This window comes from Hylobates moloch, unplaced genomic scaffold (genome assembly GCF_009828535.3).
Source record: "Hylobates moloch isolate HMO894 unplaced genomic scaffold, HMol_V3 SCAFFOLD_757, whole genome shotgun sequence".
Lineage (NCBI taxonomy): Eukaryota > Metazoa > Chordata > Mammalia > Primates > Hylobatidae > Hylobates > Hylobates moloch.
In genome coordinates, this window is record NW_026653032.1 from 1 (window position 1) to 13,185 (window position 13,185).

A 13,185-nucleotide genomic window follows, 5' to 3' on the forward strand; every position below is an offset into this window, starting at 1 on the left:
CGCACAGGGTCCAGAGAAGCCCTGCAGCACCAGGAAAGGAGATTCTGGTGTCACCCTACAAGGAGGAAGCTGAGACAAAGTTAATCTTAGTAGAGAGTTTATTTGAGACAAACTTCAGGATTGCAACTCTGGAGCATAGATTCAAGTTATCCTGAATATACATTCCAATTAGCAGCAGTTATGAGCTGATTTTTAGAGGCAAAACAAGGGGGACAGGGAAGGGGCAGATACAATTCCTCAGGAATTTTAGTTGGTTCATAGCAATAACACTGCTTAGTGATGGGCTGTACGCTGTTAAGCTATAGGGTGCGATGTATGGCATCTGGTGTGACACTGTTAAGCTACAGGGTGTGGGGTATGGCATCTGGTGTGGCATTATGAGGTAAATTCATAGCTACTTCTGGCAACAGCAATATCAAGAAATGAATACACAGCTCAATGTGAGGGAGTAGGACATGACTGTGGTCTCATTTTAATGCCTCTTTCTGGGCCTATCATTAAAAGCACTTGCATTTCTCAGATAAAAGTTATTTTATTTTCCTGACTGGTAAAGACCCAGGTCAGCTTGGTCCAGACCCCAGGGAGAGGCCCTCATGCCCTGTGTCCTTTGCCCAAAGTGAGAAGCCTGAGGGCACACTGGAGCCCACCCCCTGGAGCTCTCCCTCTACCCTTCCTCCTACCCATGGGGCATGAACTGCCAGCTCAGCAGGGAGGGGAGGGTCCTACGTGACCCCCAAGTGGTTCACTGATACATGGGCTGTGGGAGCCAGACAAGGCCCACAGAGGGGGAAATGTAGAGCCTATTCCTGACTCTGGTGCCAATGTGTGACCCCAGGGGAATCAAAGGGGTGGACAGACCAGGAGCCCAGGGTCAGTGAGGGTCCCAAGGGCAGCACAAGTGCTAGAGACCCTCCCCCACAGCCACCGGACAGACATTCACAGGAGGAGGTGAGACCCATGGTGGGCACAGATAGCTGCAAACCAGAGGAAACAGAGATAAGTTATGAGAAATTTACATATTTTTTCCATCAACCATGGAATGGAAGACACAAGAAAAATAAATCATCAATGGAAAATAAAGTGGTTTTTTTTTTGTCCACTTGAGACACAGAAGATAAATTTAAATTCACTGTATACACACAAAAAAAGGCTCAAAACACTGATAAGTCCCCCACAGTGGCCCCCAACCGTCATCAAAGCCAACATCCTGGGCAGGCTAGACCTTGGGGCAACACCTGCCTTCCATGCCCTGTGGCAGTCTCTGCACTCTCCTGAAGTTCCCATTGTGCGCATTGTAGGGGGCTGGAAGAATGTTGCTGGAGAGGACATATTCTGGAAGAGGGTTCTTTCCATCCTGAGGCCAGGAGAAGACAGTCAGAGGCCCACGGGGACCCAGGTAGGGGCTCCTGCTGAGGCCCCAGTTGGCATGAGGTCACTGCAGGGGCTGAGCTCCCTTCCATCCAGGAAGAGCTCATCTGCCTCATTCCTGCCACTGCCTCTCTCCCCTCTCACCCCATCCAAACCTACTCTCAGGGCAGGATCCAACTGGGTACCCTGTGGCCTCCTTGGCTAACTGATTTATACTAAGGTATGTGTCCTTTACAGTGTGAGCTGTGATGATGAGTTTAGAATTGACTCGCCATGACTACGGCCTGCAGAGGGAGCCAGCACCTCCAGGAACCCCATTCTTGCCATCAGCAGAGGGTCTATGGCTCCCACCTCATTCAGTGTCTCCCTGAGCACCATGTCTGCCTGACCAGGACCCAGTGGTCCTCCCATGAGGATGTTGCCTAGGGCTCCAACCCAATAGGTCCAAATATACCTCACCAACCTCCCCTCGGGGCTGTCCCCCCATTCCCCACCTCAGGGTTGGGTCACTACTCATATCTCATCCACCCACATGTCTCCTCAGTCTCAAGACTCTGCCATTTCCTCCATGTGGCTCCATCTCCACTTTTCTCACCAGCTCAAGCCAAATCTTACTCTATGGACATTCCATTGGCCTTCATCAGGTCCCCCATGTCTGCTTGTTCCCGCAATCCATTCTCAAAACATAAAGCGTAACATGTCACAGTTTCACACTCTTCAGCACTTTCCTTTGCTCTAAGGAGAAGCCAGACACCCACTCACCTGGCCCCACCCAGCACCCCCATCCCCACACACTCTTCCTTGCATCCTCCCTGCTACCTGATGGGGCCCCTGTGCCCCTCTTGTAAGCTGACATGCAGTGCACATTGGGGATGGCTTACTGAAGAGGCCCCTTGTCTGTCCTGTTCTCTAAGACATCTGCAGGGGCAAGAACAGATCCTGTGCATATCAGATGCCCCCAACTGTGCTTTCACACAATGAGTGAACAAAGAAGCAAACCAAGCTCCTCCAGAGGCATGAGACAAGGACCTCCGGCTTCTTGGTTCCGGTGACACCGGGTCTGGTTGAGGCCAAGCCGCCCTCATCTTTGACCTCTTCTCTCCTTCCCTTCTCTCCCCAGGCAACATGAGAAACTCCAACTGGCCCAGGGAAGGAACTTGTAAAGCCCACCCCAACCAGGATAAGACAGTGGGGCATAAATGGGAGGAGAGGGGTTGGCTCTCGGTGCCACACTCAACGAACACTCACACATGCACACACTGATGCGTGCACACACGTGACATAAGTACACACATGTGCACACAGCGACATCCCAATACATTCACATACACAACACAAACAGGCCCAAACCCTCACTCTGAAACCTAACCCCAGCCCCAAACTGCAACCCGGAACTCAAGTCCTAGCCTGAACCTTGACCCCAAACCCCACCTCAAGTCAGAAGGTAAACCATGGGCCGAATCCCGAACTGGAACTCAAACCCCGGCAAGAACCTGAACTCTTCCATTGTCTTTCCTCATCTGGCGCATGGGACTCAGCACCTGAGACTCTGCCGTGGCCCTCTGAATGAGCTGCGCCCCTCGTTCTTGTCCTCCCCACCAGCTGCGCTCCCTGTCCCCTCTCTCCCAAAGAGCCACCCAGCCCATGTCCCCCGCCCCGGTGGTCCCGATGAGATGCACCCAGGCTGACCCAGGGTGCAAATCCCCACCCCAATCCCCAACGCAAACCCTGAACCAGAGGCCTCATCTAAACTTTAATCCCAAACTCCACCTCAAATTGGAACCGGAACCACAGGTGGAAGCCTGAACCAGAACTCAAAGCCCAGCTGGAACCTGAACCCCGCCCTCGCCTGTGAGCGCCTGCGCCCGGGTCCCGCCCTCCCCACGAATTTCACCTCTGACCCGGACCTCCCCTAGAACTGCGCTTTCTACCCCGCGGTCCCAGGGAACCGCAAGCCGTCCCTCACACCCCACCTCCAGCAACGCCCTCTCGCCCTGTCTCCCCCACCTTCACTGTGAGCTGCGGCCCCCATTTCCCTGCCGTCCCCCTCACCCTCCCGGGAGCTGTGCCCACCTGACCCGGCATTTGCGCTTTGTCTTCGTGGCCCAGAAGTGGCCCCGCCGGTGGAAGCATGAGAAGTGGCCACGTGTTGTACAGCGGCTGGTTGAGGAAGTCGCCCCCTGAGAAACTGAGGCTCTTTGTGAGTGCGGGCAGTGGGGGCGGGACCAGGAGCGCCACGGAGGGTCTGGGGGGCTCCGGGAGGGGCGTGGGGGAGGTGGCCTAGGTCCACGGGAGGAGCTGCGGGTAGAGGCGACTTCTCCACGTCTGCATGCGAAGGCGACTCCCCGCCAGCGAGAGACAGGGTCCAGGTTTGTGTGGGTTGCGTTCCGAGACCCAGGGATTTGATTCCGGGGCTGGGGACCCTATTACCCTGAGCGCCGTGGGCCTGCAGGTCGGAGAGTGGGCGGGAAAGGGGACACAGCAGGCTCTGCAGCCTCGCAAAGGGCAGGAACCTCGCACCCGCTCCCCTTCCCTCCCAGGCCCCGAGAATGGCGGGCACCTCGCAACCTCTCTCCTTCCGTCCCAGGCTCCAAGGAATGCAGGCGCCTTAAACCTGCTCACCTTCCCTCCCAAGCCGCGAGGAGGTAGGCACCTCACACCGTCTCCCCTTCCCTCCCGGGCCCCAAGAAAACGCGGGTGCCTCGCACCCTCTCCCCTTCCCTCCTCGCCCGCCACTCCCGGGGTCGTTCGCGTCCTTCCATGCCACCACGCCTGCTGAGGGACAGTGTGCACTGCAGTGTAGTCTTCTATATATTAATTCATGTGGTTAAACGATTTAGAAAAAAAAGAAAATTAGTTGCCCTTCCCCCTAGTGGCTAATTTGAAGAGTGTTGTTCTAAATTTCAACAGTTTTACTGAGGAAACAGTAATTATTAGGAGTCAGTATGATTATACCAAGGTACATAGAAGAGGCTTTTCTCTCCTGTTCCTTAGCCCCAGGTCCAGCCCTTCAAGAATCTATTCCAGAATAAGCTGATTCTATAGTCATCTTCCCTTTCCTCTGCTTCCCTGAGGTATGGGGTATGATCAATTCTGCATTCTTGTCTTTCTCCATTTGTTTTTTCAATTTTTTATTATACTTTAAGTTCTGGGATACATGTGCAGAACGTGGAGGTTTGTTACATACATATACACGTGTCATGGTGGTTTGCTGCACCCATCAACCCATCATCTACATTAGGTATTTTTTCTAATGCTATCCCTCCCTTTGTCCCCCAACCCCAATAGGCCACATTGTGTGATGTTCCTCTCCCTGTGCCCATATGTTCTCATTGTTCAGCTGCCACTTATTTTTTATTTATTTATTTATTTATTTTGAGATGGAGTCTCGCTCTGTCACCCAGGCTAGAGTGCAGTGGCACGATCTCAGCTCGCTGCAACCTCCGCCTCCCAGGTTCAAGGAATTCTCCTGCCTCAGCCTCCCGAGTAGCTGGGACTACAGGCGCCTGCCACCACGCCCGGCTAATTTTTTATTTTTAGTAGAGATGGGGTTTCACCATCTTGGCCAGGCTGGTCTTGAACTCCTGACCTTGTGATCCACCCACCTCGTCCTCCCTAAGTGCTGGGATTACAGGCGTGAGCCATCGCGCCCGGCCAGCTGCCACTTATGAGTGAGAACATGCGGTGTTTGGTTTTCTGTTCCAGTGTAAGTTTGCTGAGAATGATGATTTCCAGCTTCATCCATGTCCCTGCAAAGGACATGAGCTCATTCTTTTTTATGGCTTCATAGTATTCTACCACACCCAGTTAATTTTTGTATTTTTAGTAGAGATAGGGTTTCACCATGTTGGTCAGGCTGGTCTCGAACTCCTGGCCTCAGGTGATCCACCCACCTCAGCCTCCCAAAGAATTGCTGGGATTACAAGCGTGAGCCACCGCACCCGGCCAGAATTTTTTTTAAATGCCAATACTGGTGACGGGATTAGAGTATATTAACTGATTTTACTTAGTCTTTCCATTCCCACATTAATTAGTTCTCAAAATTTATTTGCATGCTACGAAAGAGCTCAACAATTTTTTTTATTACGTGCAATTTTTTTAATAGGAATAAAAAATACGTTGTTGGCCTCATTATCAAGACATCATCTGACTCAACTTGTGTGGAGGTAAGAGTTTATTTTGGAGCTTATTGGGAGAGCATAAAATCATTTAGATATTGAGTCTGATTACAACCTAATTCTGTCAAGACACATAGTCACACATATGCACAGTCAGTCATTTGCAGTAGAGCTGTAATCATTTGTTAGGAGGATTGTCTATGGTTATATTCTTATTTATACTTACCTCAGGCTCTCATTTAATCTTTTACTTTTCCTTAGAAAGAAAAGGTGTATATCGGAAAATTAAATATGATCCTTGTTCAGGTAAGTTTTAACTGTTTTCCTTAGAAGAATTATGCTTATTATTTGAACAAAATGTTTGACCTACTTAGGAAATAAAGTATACTAATATTTTGCAGAAGTAGTAATAGTATTCTTACAATAATAGGTAACCTACTGTCTAGTACTTGAATGTTAATTTGCTGTGGCAGGAATCATCAAATAACGTTAAAGCCATCATTTATATGGCTGCAGCGTGGACTGCCCTGCCCTGCCCTGCCCTGCTTTTCCCAGTCTCACTCTGTTGCCCAGGCTGGAGTACAGTGGCACGATCTCGGCTCACTGTAGCCTCCGCCTCCCGGGTTCAAGCGATTCTTCTGCCTCAGCCTCCTGAGTGGCTGGAATTACGGGTGCTTGCCACCACGTTTGGCTAATTTTTTGTATTTTTAGTAGAGACAGGGTTTCACCATGTTGGCCAGGCTGGTCTCAAACTCTTAACCTCAGGTGGGCCACCTACCTGGACCTCCCAAAGTGCTGGGATTATAGGTGTGAGCCACTACACCTGGCCGGATTGTTTTTTAATTTTTGGATATGCCTGTGCATATTTCCTTTGCATGTCTCTCTCTCAGTCCTTTGATTTCCTCGTCCTTCTAATTGATTTCCATGCTTAGTCCTTAAACTGTCTATGTAGACTAAATTTATAATTTTTATGTTTATCTGTTTTCTATAGTAATATCATAAATTTTTTTCCAGAGAACCCTGGTATATGTGGGGGAAAAAACAGTAACTTCTATTTAAATAAGATTTAGAAACATCCAAGTTTCCAAAAATTTTAGTGTATTCAGCAATTAACTCCAGCTTTTATTATACTTTAGAGCTTTCTGTTAGCCCTTCTCTGAATGGGGAGAAAGAGGAGAGAATATAAAGAAGGTTAACTTGTATTTTTATAATCTGGGAAATCCCTTGTGTGTGCCATAAATAGTCCAGACTTGCATACAAATATAATGCAGTTCATGAGGCTTTTGGTTAAAAGTTTATTCAGGCCCCGATTGCAGTGCCTCCTTTCTTCTAAATTCGTATATCCAAACCCTACTACAATTCAAGGCTCAAATTTCATCCAATAATAAGCTGTCTTAACCGGTAATAATAAGCTGTCTTAACCGGTCACTTTTTATCACCAATAGTTAGATCCTTGAATCTCCTAGGATAATTTCTTTTTTTCTTGTTTGATACGGAGTGTCGCTCTGTCGCCCATGCTGGAGTGCAGTGGCACCGTCTCAGTTCACTGCAACCTCTATCTCCCAGGTTCAAGCAATTCTCCTGCCTTGGCCTCCCGAGTAGCTAAGACTACTGGCCCGTGCCGCCACCCCTGGCTAATTTTTGTATTTTTAGTAGAGACGGGGTTTCACCATGTTGGCCAGGCTGCTGGTTTTTTTTTTGTTTTTTTTGTGTGTGTGTTTTTTGTTTGTTTTTGAGACGGAGTCTCATCCTGTTGCCCAGGCTTGAGTGCAGTGGCCTCATCTCGGCTCACTGCAACCTCTGCCTCCCAGGTTCAAGAGATTCTCCTGCCTCAGCCTCCCGAGCAGCTGGGATTACAGGCACCCGTCACCATGCCTCGCTAATTTTTGTATTTTTAGTAGAGACAGGGTTTCACCATGTTGGCCAGGCTGGTCTTGAACTCCTGACCTCGTGATCCTCCCACCTCGGCCTCCCAAAGTGCTGGGATTACAGGCATGAGCCACCACGCCCAGCCTGGCCAGGCTGTTCTCAAACTCCTGGCTTCAAGTGATTCACCCACCTTGGCTCCCCACAAAGTGCTGGGATTACAGGCGTGAGCAACCGCACCCGACCTCCTAGAATAATTTCTACATATCTATCAGGCAGATACTAATACACAGACAGACCCATTAGACAGATTGGACCTTTCATTAGGATAATTGAAAAGTTCCTGGGGTGATTAAGATAAAAGACTTTATCTGTGTTTTGTTTTCTACCCAGTATGGTGAAGAGGGTGGCACATTTCTTCCTTTAATAAAGGAAGAGAAAATGAAAAGTGGTTTATCCTTACTCCTGCCTTTATCCATGACATAATTTCTTTGAAGTTTGTTTTATTTGCCTTTGAGAAATGAAGTGCGATTAACATTTCATGTCTTATTCTAGATACTGAAACGGGAATGGCCCAAACATTGGCCAACTTTTATCAGTGATATTGTTGGAACAAGTAGGACCAGCGAAAGTCTCTGTCAAAATAATATGGTGATTCTTTTTTTTTTTTTTTCTGAGACGGAGTCTCGCTGTGTCGCCCAGGCTGGAGTGCAGTGGCGCAATCTTGGCTCACTGCAAGCTCCGCCTCCCGGGTTCACGCCATTCTCCTGCCTCAGGCTCTCCGAGTAGCTGGGACTACAGGCGCCCGCCACCACGCCCGGCTAATTTTTTGTATTTTTAAATAGAGACGGGGTTTCACCGTGGTCTCGATCTCCTGACCTCGTGATCCGCCCGCCTCGGCCTCCCAAAGTGCTGGGATTACAAGCGTGAGCCACCGCGCCCGGCCCGGTGATTCTTAAGCTCTTGAGTGAAGAAGTATTTGATTTCTCTAGTGGACAGATAACCCAAGTCAAATCTAAGCATTTAAAAGACAGGCAAGTAATAATTATGTTTTAGAATTTTAAAGTAATTTCTCAAACAATTTGAAGCAATTTGGATGTAAATTGTAGATATTTTAAGGAACTATGATCAGTAATATGTTAAATTGCTTGTAGTGGTTTTCAACTACAGATTAAGAAATAGTCCTAGACGGGGCCTAATAATTTACCTCTGAAGGTTGAAAAGTGAATTGTTCAAGACACACTTCAGGAATTGTTTTGTATGGTAACTAGTTAATAGATTCTAAGCAAATGATTTGTGTCCAAACGTACATATTAGTTATTTTATTTTATTTTGAGACAAGTCTTGCTCTGTTGCCTGGGGTGGAGGGCAGCAGCGCAATCTTGGCTCACCGCAACCCCCGCCTCCTGGATAGCTGCGACTCCAGGTGCGTGCCACAGCACCTGGCCTCAAATCAGTTATTATCTCTGCTTCTTATCAGTTCCCCAATTGTTAACAATAGTTTTCTTTTTAAAACAAAACAAAACAGAAAACTAGATTTGCCTCTAATAGTAAGCAACCGGTATAAACTATAGGTACACTTCCATTAAGTTTTAAACATTTGTTGTAGTCATTAGGAAATCTTTTTCCCCTTGGATTGCCCAGGCTGGTCTCAAACAATCCTTCTGCCATGGCCTCCCAAAGTTCTGCGATTACAGGCATGAGCCACTGTACTGGGCCTTAATCATTTTTATTAGTATTATGGATAACTGATATTTATTTCTGTGTCTTCTAAATCTGATATTTTTGTGTGTGTGTGTTTTTTTTTAGCATGTGCAATGAATTCTTACAGATATTTCAACTGTGTCAGTTTGTAGTGGTGTTTTTAATTTCATTTTTAAAAATAATAGGAAAGCAATTATTTAGAAGTGTGTTTTGTTATAGGAAAATTCTCAAAATGCTCCACTTGTACATGCAACCTTGGAAATGTTGCTCAGATTTCTGAACTGGATTCCCCTGGGATATATTTTTGAGACCAAATTAATCAGCACATTAATTTATAAGGTACAGTGAATACATTTCAGTTATTTGTCACTGGATAGCCACATATATTCTTTTCACATGTAAAGCTCTCATCTCTGCATTCTAAACCTTATTTAACCTTGTTTCTAACACGAGGACACTGCTCAGAAGAAATTTCCTATATTCACACCTAGTAAATTATTTAAAGTGAGTTTCAAATCTGATTCTGCCACTTATACCACGTAATTTTATGAATTCATTTTGAACAAACAATGGATTTGATTATATTGCTATCTTTTAGTTGAGTAAGTTACATTGAGGTAACTCAAGTGCTATTTCTGAAAAATGAAAAGTTCATCTTTTAACTGATAATTTAAAATTGATACCATGTTACGTCTTCTTTAAGTTCTATAATGGTTTAGCCTGGGCAACATGGTGAAACCCATCTCTACTAAAAATACAAAACAGCCAGGCATGGTGGTGCATGCCTGTAGTCCCAGCTACTCGGGAGGCTGTGGCCGGAGAATCTCAAACCCAGGAGGCGGAAGGTGCAGTGAGCCAAGATCGTGCCACTGCACTCCAGCCTGAGCAACAGAGCGAGACCCTGTCTCAAAATAAATAAAGTTCTACAGTGGTTTATCCAGAGATAATCTCTGTTACCAGTTGGTTGTATTATATTTTCAGATGTTTTCTTGACTGATATAATGAATAAATTAAGTATCTAATTGGAACATTATAACTTGACCTCTTCAAATTCGTAGTTTAGTTTGGTAACATAATATGGATTTATAGTATTTGAATGCTCAGTTTATTGCTTAATTAAGTTATGTAAAAACCTTTCTATTGTCAACAGTCCTACAGAGAACATTCTCAGACATAAGATATTATGCAAGTGTCCAAACATTAATTTATTTAAATATTTTAATGTTTAATTACCAGATTATTAGGTATGTTTATTTTTAAGGTTTTAATGCCCCCTGATTTCCAACCCCAGACGATAACTGTTTATCTTCTCAACAATAGAATATATAAGCCAATTTTCCCATATTCTTATTACTCTTAGATATATTGAGCATTTCCCAAAATTCTAAGCAATCACAAGTTTTAGGTCCTGTGTAATTACACAGAAAGTATAACATTCCTAAAAGTCATATCACAGATTCTAGGAAAGTTGTTAAGGAGCCTTGTTATTTTAGATGTCTAAGGACACATCAAAATAAAGCAGTTTAGGCCAGGCGCGGTGGCTCACGTCTGTAATCCCAGCACTTTGGGAGGTAGAGGTGAGCGGATCACGAGGTCAGGAGATCGAGACCAGCCTGGCCCAACGTGGCGAAACTCTGTCTCTACTAAAAATACAAAAATTAGCCGGGCGTGGTGGCATGCACATGTAGTCTCAGCTATTCGAGAGGCTGAGGCAGGAGAAGCGCTTGAACCCAAGAGGTGAGGTTGCAGTGAGCCGAGATCAAGCCCCTGCATTCCAGCCTGGGTGAGCGAGACTCTGTCTCAAAAAAACAAAAAAACAGTTTGCTCCTAAAGCATTTACTGTATATTGGGTAGGCAATAAAATTCCCTCAGTATATCTGCATGATAAAATATGTTCATTCACTTGGCCTGTTTTTGACATCTACCCCTATATTTGTTAAAGGCTTTTTCCTTTGAATTGTGAATTTTAAGTAAAGTGTGTGTCAGGCCAATTAATTTTATGGTTCCCTCCCCCCTTTTAAATAGTTCCTGAATGTTCCAATGTTTCGAAATGTCTCTCTGAAGTGCCTCACTGAGATTGCTGGTGTGAGTGTAAGCCAATATAAAGAACAATTTGTAAGGCTATTTACTCTGACAATGATGCAACTAAAGCAGGTAATATAATACTATCTTGAAAATTGGCTGAATAATTTTAGTGCCTTAGAAAATACCAAATTCCAAATGAGTTACTTTAGAACAATGTATCATAGATAAGCCATAATCTTGTATTTATTACATGAAATTTGTAGTAAGCTACAAATTTTTATGATGTTTCCAAAAATTTCTTAAAATTCAGGTTTGGGGTGTGTTGTGGTAATTTATTTCTGCACACTTTAGGAGCTTGGTCTTATGGGAGATACCTGACCAGACAGTGGGAAACCTGGGACTTGTTCCTAACATTGTGTCTGAAGGAATTCTTTTCAGCCCTAGTTTGATTGGTTATCTATTAAATGATCTAGAAGGTTATTCATAATACTGTGTTCATGGCCAGGCGTGGTGGTTAATACTGTAATCCCAGAACTTTGGGAGGCCAGAATGGGAGGACTAGTTAATGCCAGGAGTTCGAGTCCAGCCAGGACAACATAACCAGACCATCTCTATGAAAGATTTAAAAAATAGCTAGCTGTGGTGTTGCACCCTGTAGTTCCAGCTACTCTGGAGGCTGAGGCAATAGGATGACTTGAGCCCATTAATTCAAAGTTAAAATGAGCTATGGTCACACTATTGCATTCCAGCCTAGATGACAGGGCAAATCCCTGTCTCTTTTAAAAAGCAAGGAAAGATAGATTACTGTGTATGTTTGTGATCTGAATGAATGAATTGATTATTTTTACATTTTCAATGTCAGTGAGAAAGGGATAAGTCCAATACTAGAAAAATTTAAAGGCCGTGATAGCGGCCTTACTAGTTGCAATGTAATTTATTTGAGAAGAGTCAAAATCTAAGTCCTAGAGATACAAGAATAGGTGTACCAGACCTAGGAGTTCTGTATGTGGTTTAATATTAGCAAAAGGGTGTTGGGATATTAGGGCTTAAAAACAATAGTGTTAATAGTGTTGGCTGAGTGCGATAGCTCACACCTTTAATCCCAGCACTTTGGGAGGCTAAGGTGGGAGGATTGCTTGAGCCAGGAGTTCGAGACCAGCCTGGACAACATAACAAGATACTGCCTCTACAAAAATATTAAAAATTAGGTTAGTGTGATGGCACATACCTGTGGTTCCAGCTACTCGGGAGGGGCTGAGGTGAGAGGACTGATTGAGCCTAGGAGGTGGAGGCTGCAGTGAGCTTTGGTCATACCACTGCACTCCAGCCTGGACAGGGTGAGACCTTGTCTCAAAAAAAAAATAGTAAAATATAAGTGTCTTTTGTTGTTTTATAAAATGCAAACTGATTGTCCCTTTTAAAATTTGCAGATGCTTCCTTTAAATACAAATATTCAACTTGCGTACTCAAATGGAAAAGATGATGAACAGAACTTTATTCAAAATCTCAGTTGGTTTCTCTGCACCTTTCTTAAGGAACATGATCAACTTATAGAAAAAAGATTGAATCTCAGGGAAACTCTTATGGAGGTAAGATATGTGGAGCCTTTGCTCCTAAAATTCTGCTCTACCTACTAATAACTCTTAAAAGTGCCTTTTTTCCAAAATGTATATACGTTTTGAGATTTCTTATTACTTAATATTTGATCTGTGCATCATATATATTCTCAATTCTGAATTACAGTTATAAGCCCAGTTTTCTGATTTTATGTTCTCCATAAAGCTAGGACTGGCCGGGCGCGGTGGCTCACGCTTGTAATCCCAGCACTTTGGGAGGCCGAGGCGGGTGGATCACGAGGTCAGGAGATTGAGACCACAGTGAAACCCCTTCTCTACTAAAAATACAAAGAAGATTAGCCGGGCGTGGTGGCGGGCGCCTGTAGTCCCAGCTACTCGGAGGCTGAGGCAGGAGAATGGCGTGAACCCGGGAGGCGGAGCTTGCAGTGAGCCGAGATTGCGCCACTGCACTCCAGCCTGGGCGACAGAGCGAGACTCCGTCTCAAAATACACCAGATGACGTTAGATCGGAAGAGCGTCATCTGGTG

The 13,185-nt window shown here is 45.3% G+C and overlaps 1 protein-coding gene across 1 annotated transcript in view; it reads left to right on the plus strand.

Annotated features, from left to right (window-relative positions):
- Positions 1-3,697: 3,697 nt before the first annotated feature.
- LOC116464463 (exportin-1-like) overlaps positions 3,698-13,185 on the plus strand; it is a gene marked incomplete at its 3' end in the record, with an annotated part of 13,260 nt that continues 3,772 nt past the window's right edge. The window contains 9 exon segments of the mRNA XM_032147723.1: positions 3,698-4,065; positions 5,474-5,534; positions 5,748-5,792; positions 7,908-8,002; positions 8,300-8,386; positions 9,162-9,210; positions 9,276-9,395; positions 11,082-11,210; positions 12,512-12,670. Coding sequence (XP_032003614.1) covers positions 3,698-4,065; positions 5,474-5,534; positions 5,748-5,792; positions 7,908-8,002; positions 8,300-8,386; positions 9,162-9,210; positions 9,276-9,395; positions 11,082-11,210; positions 12,512-12,670 — 1,113 coding nt within the window.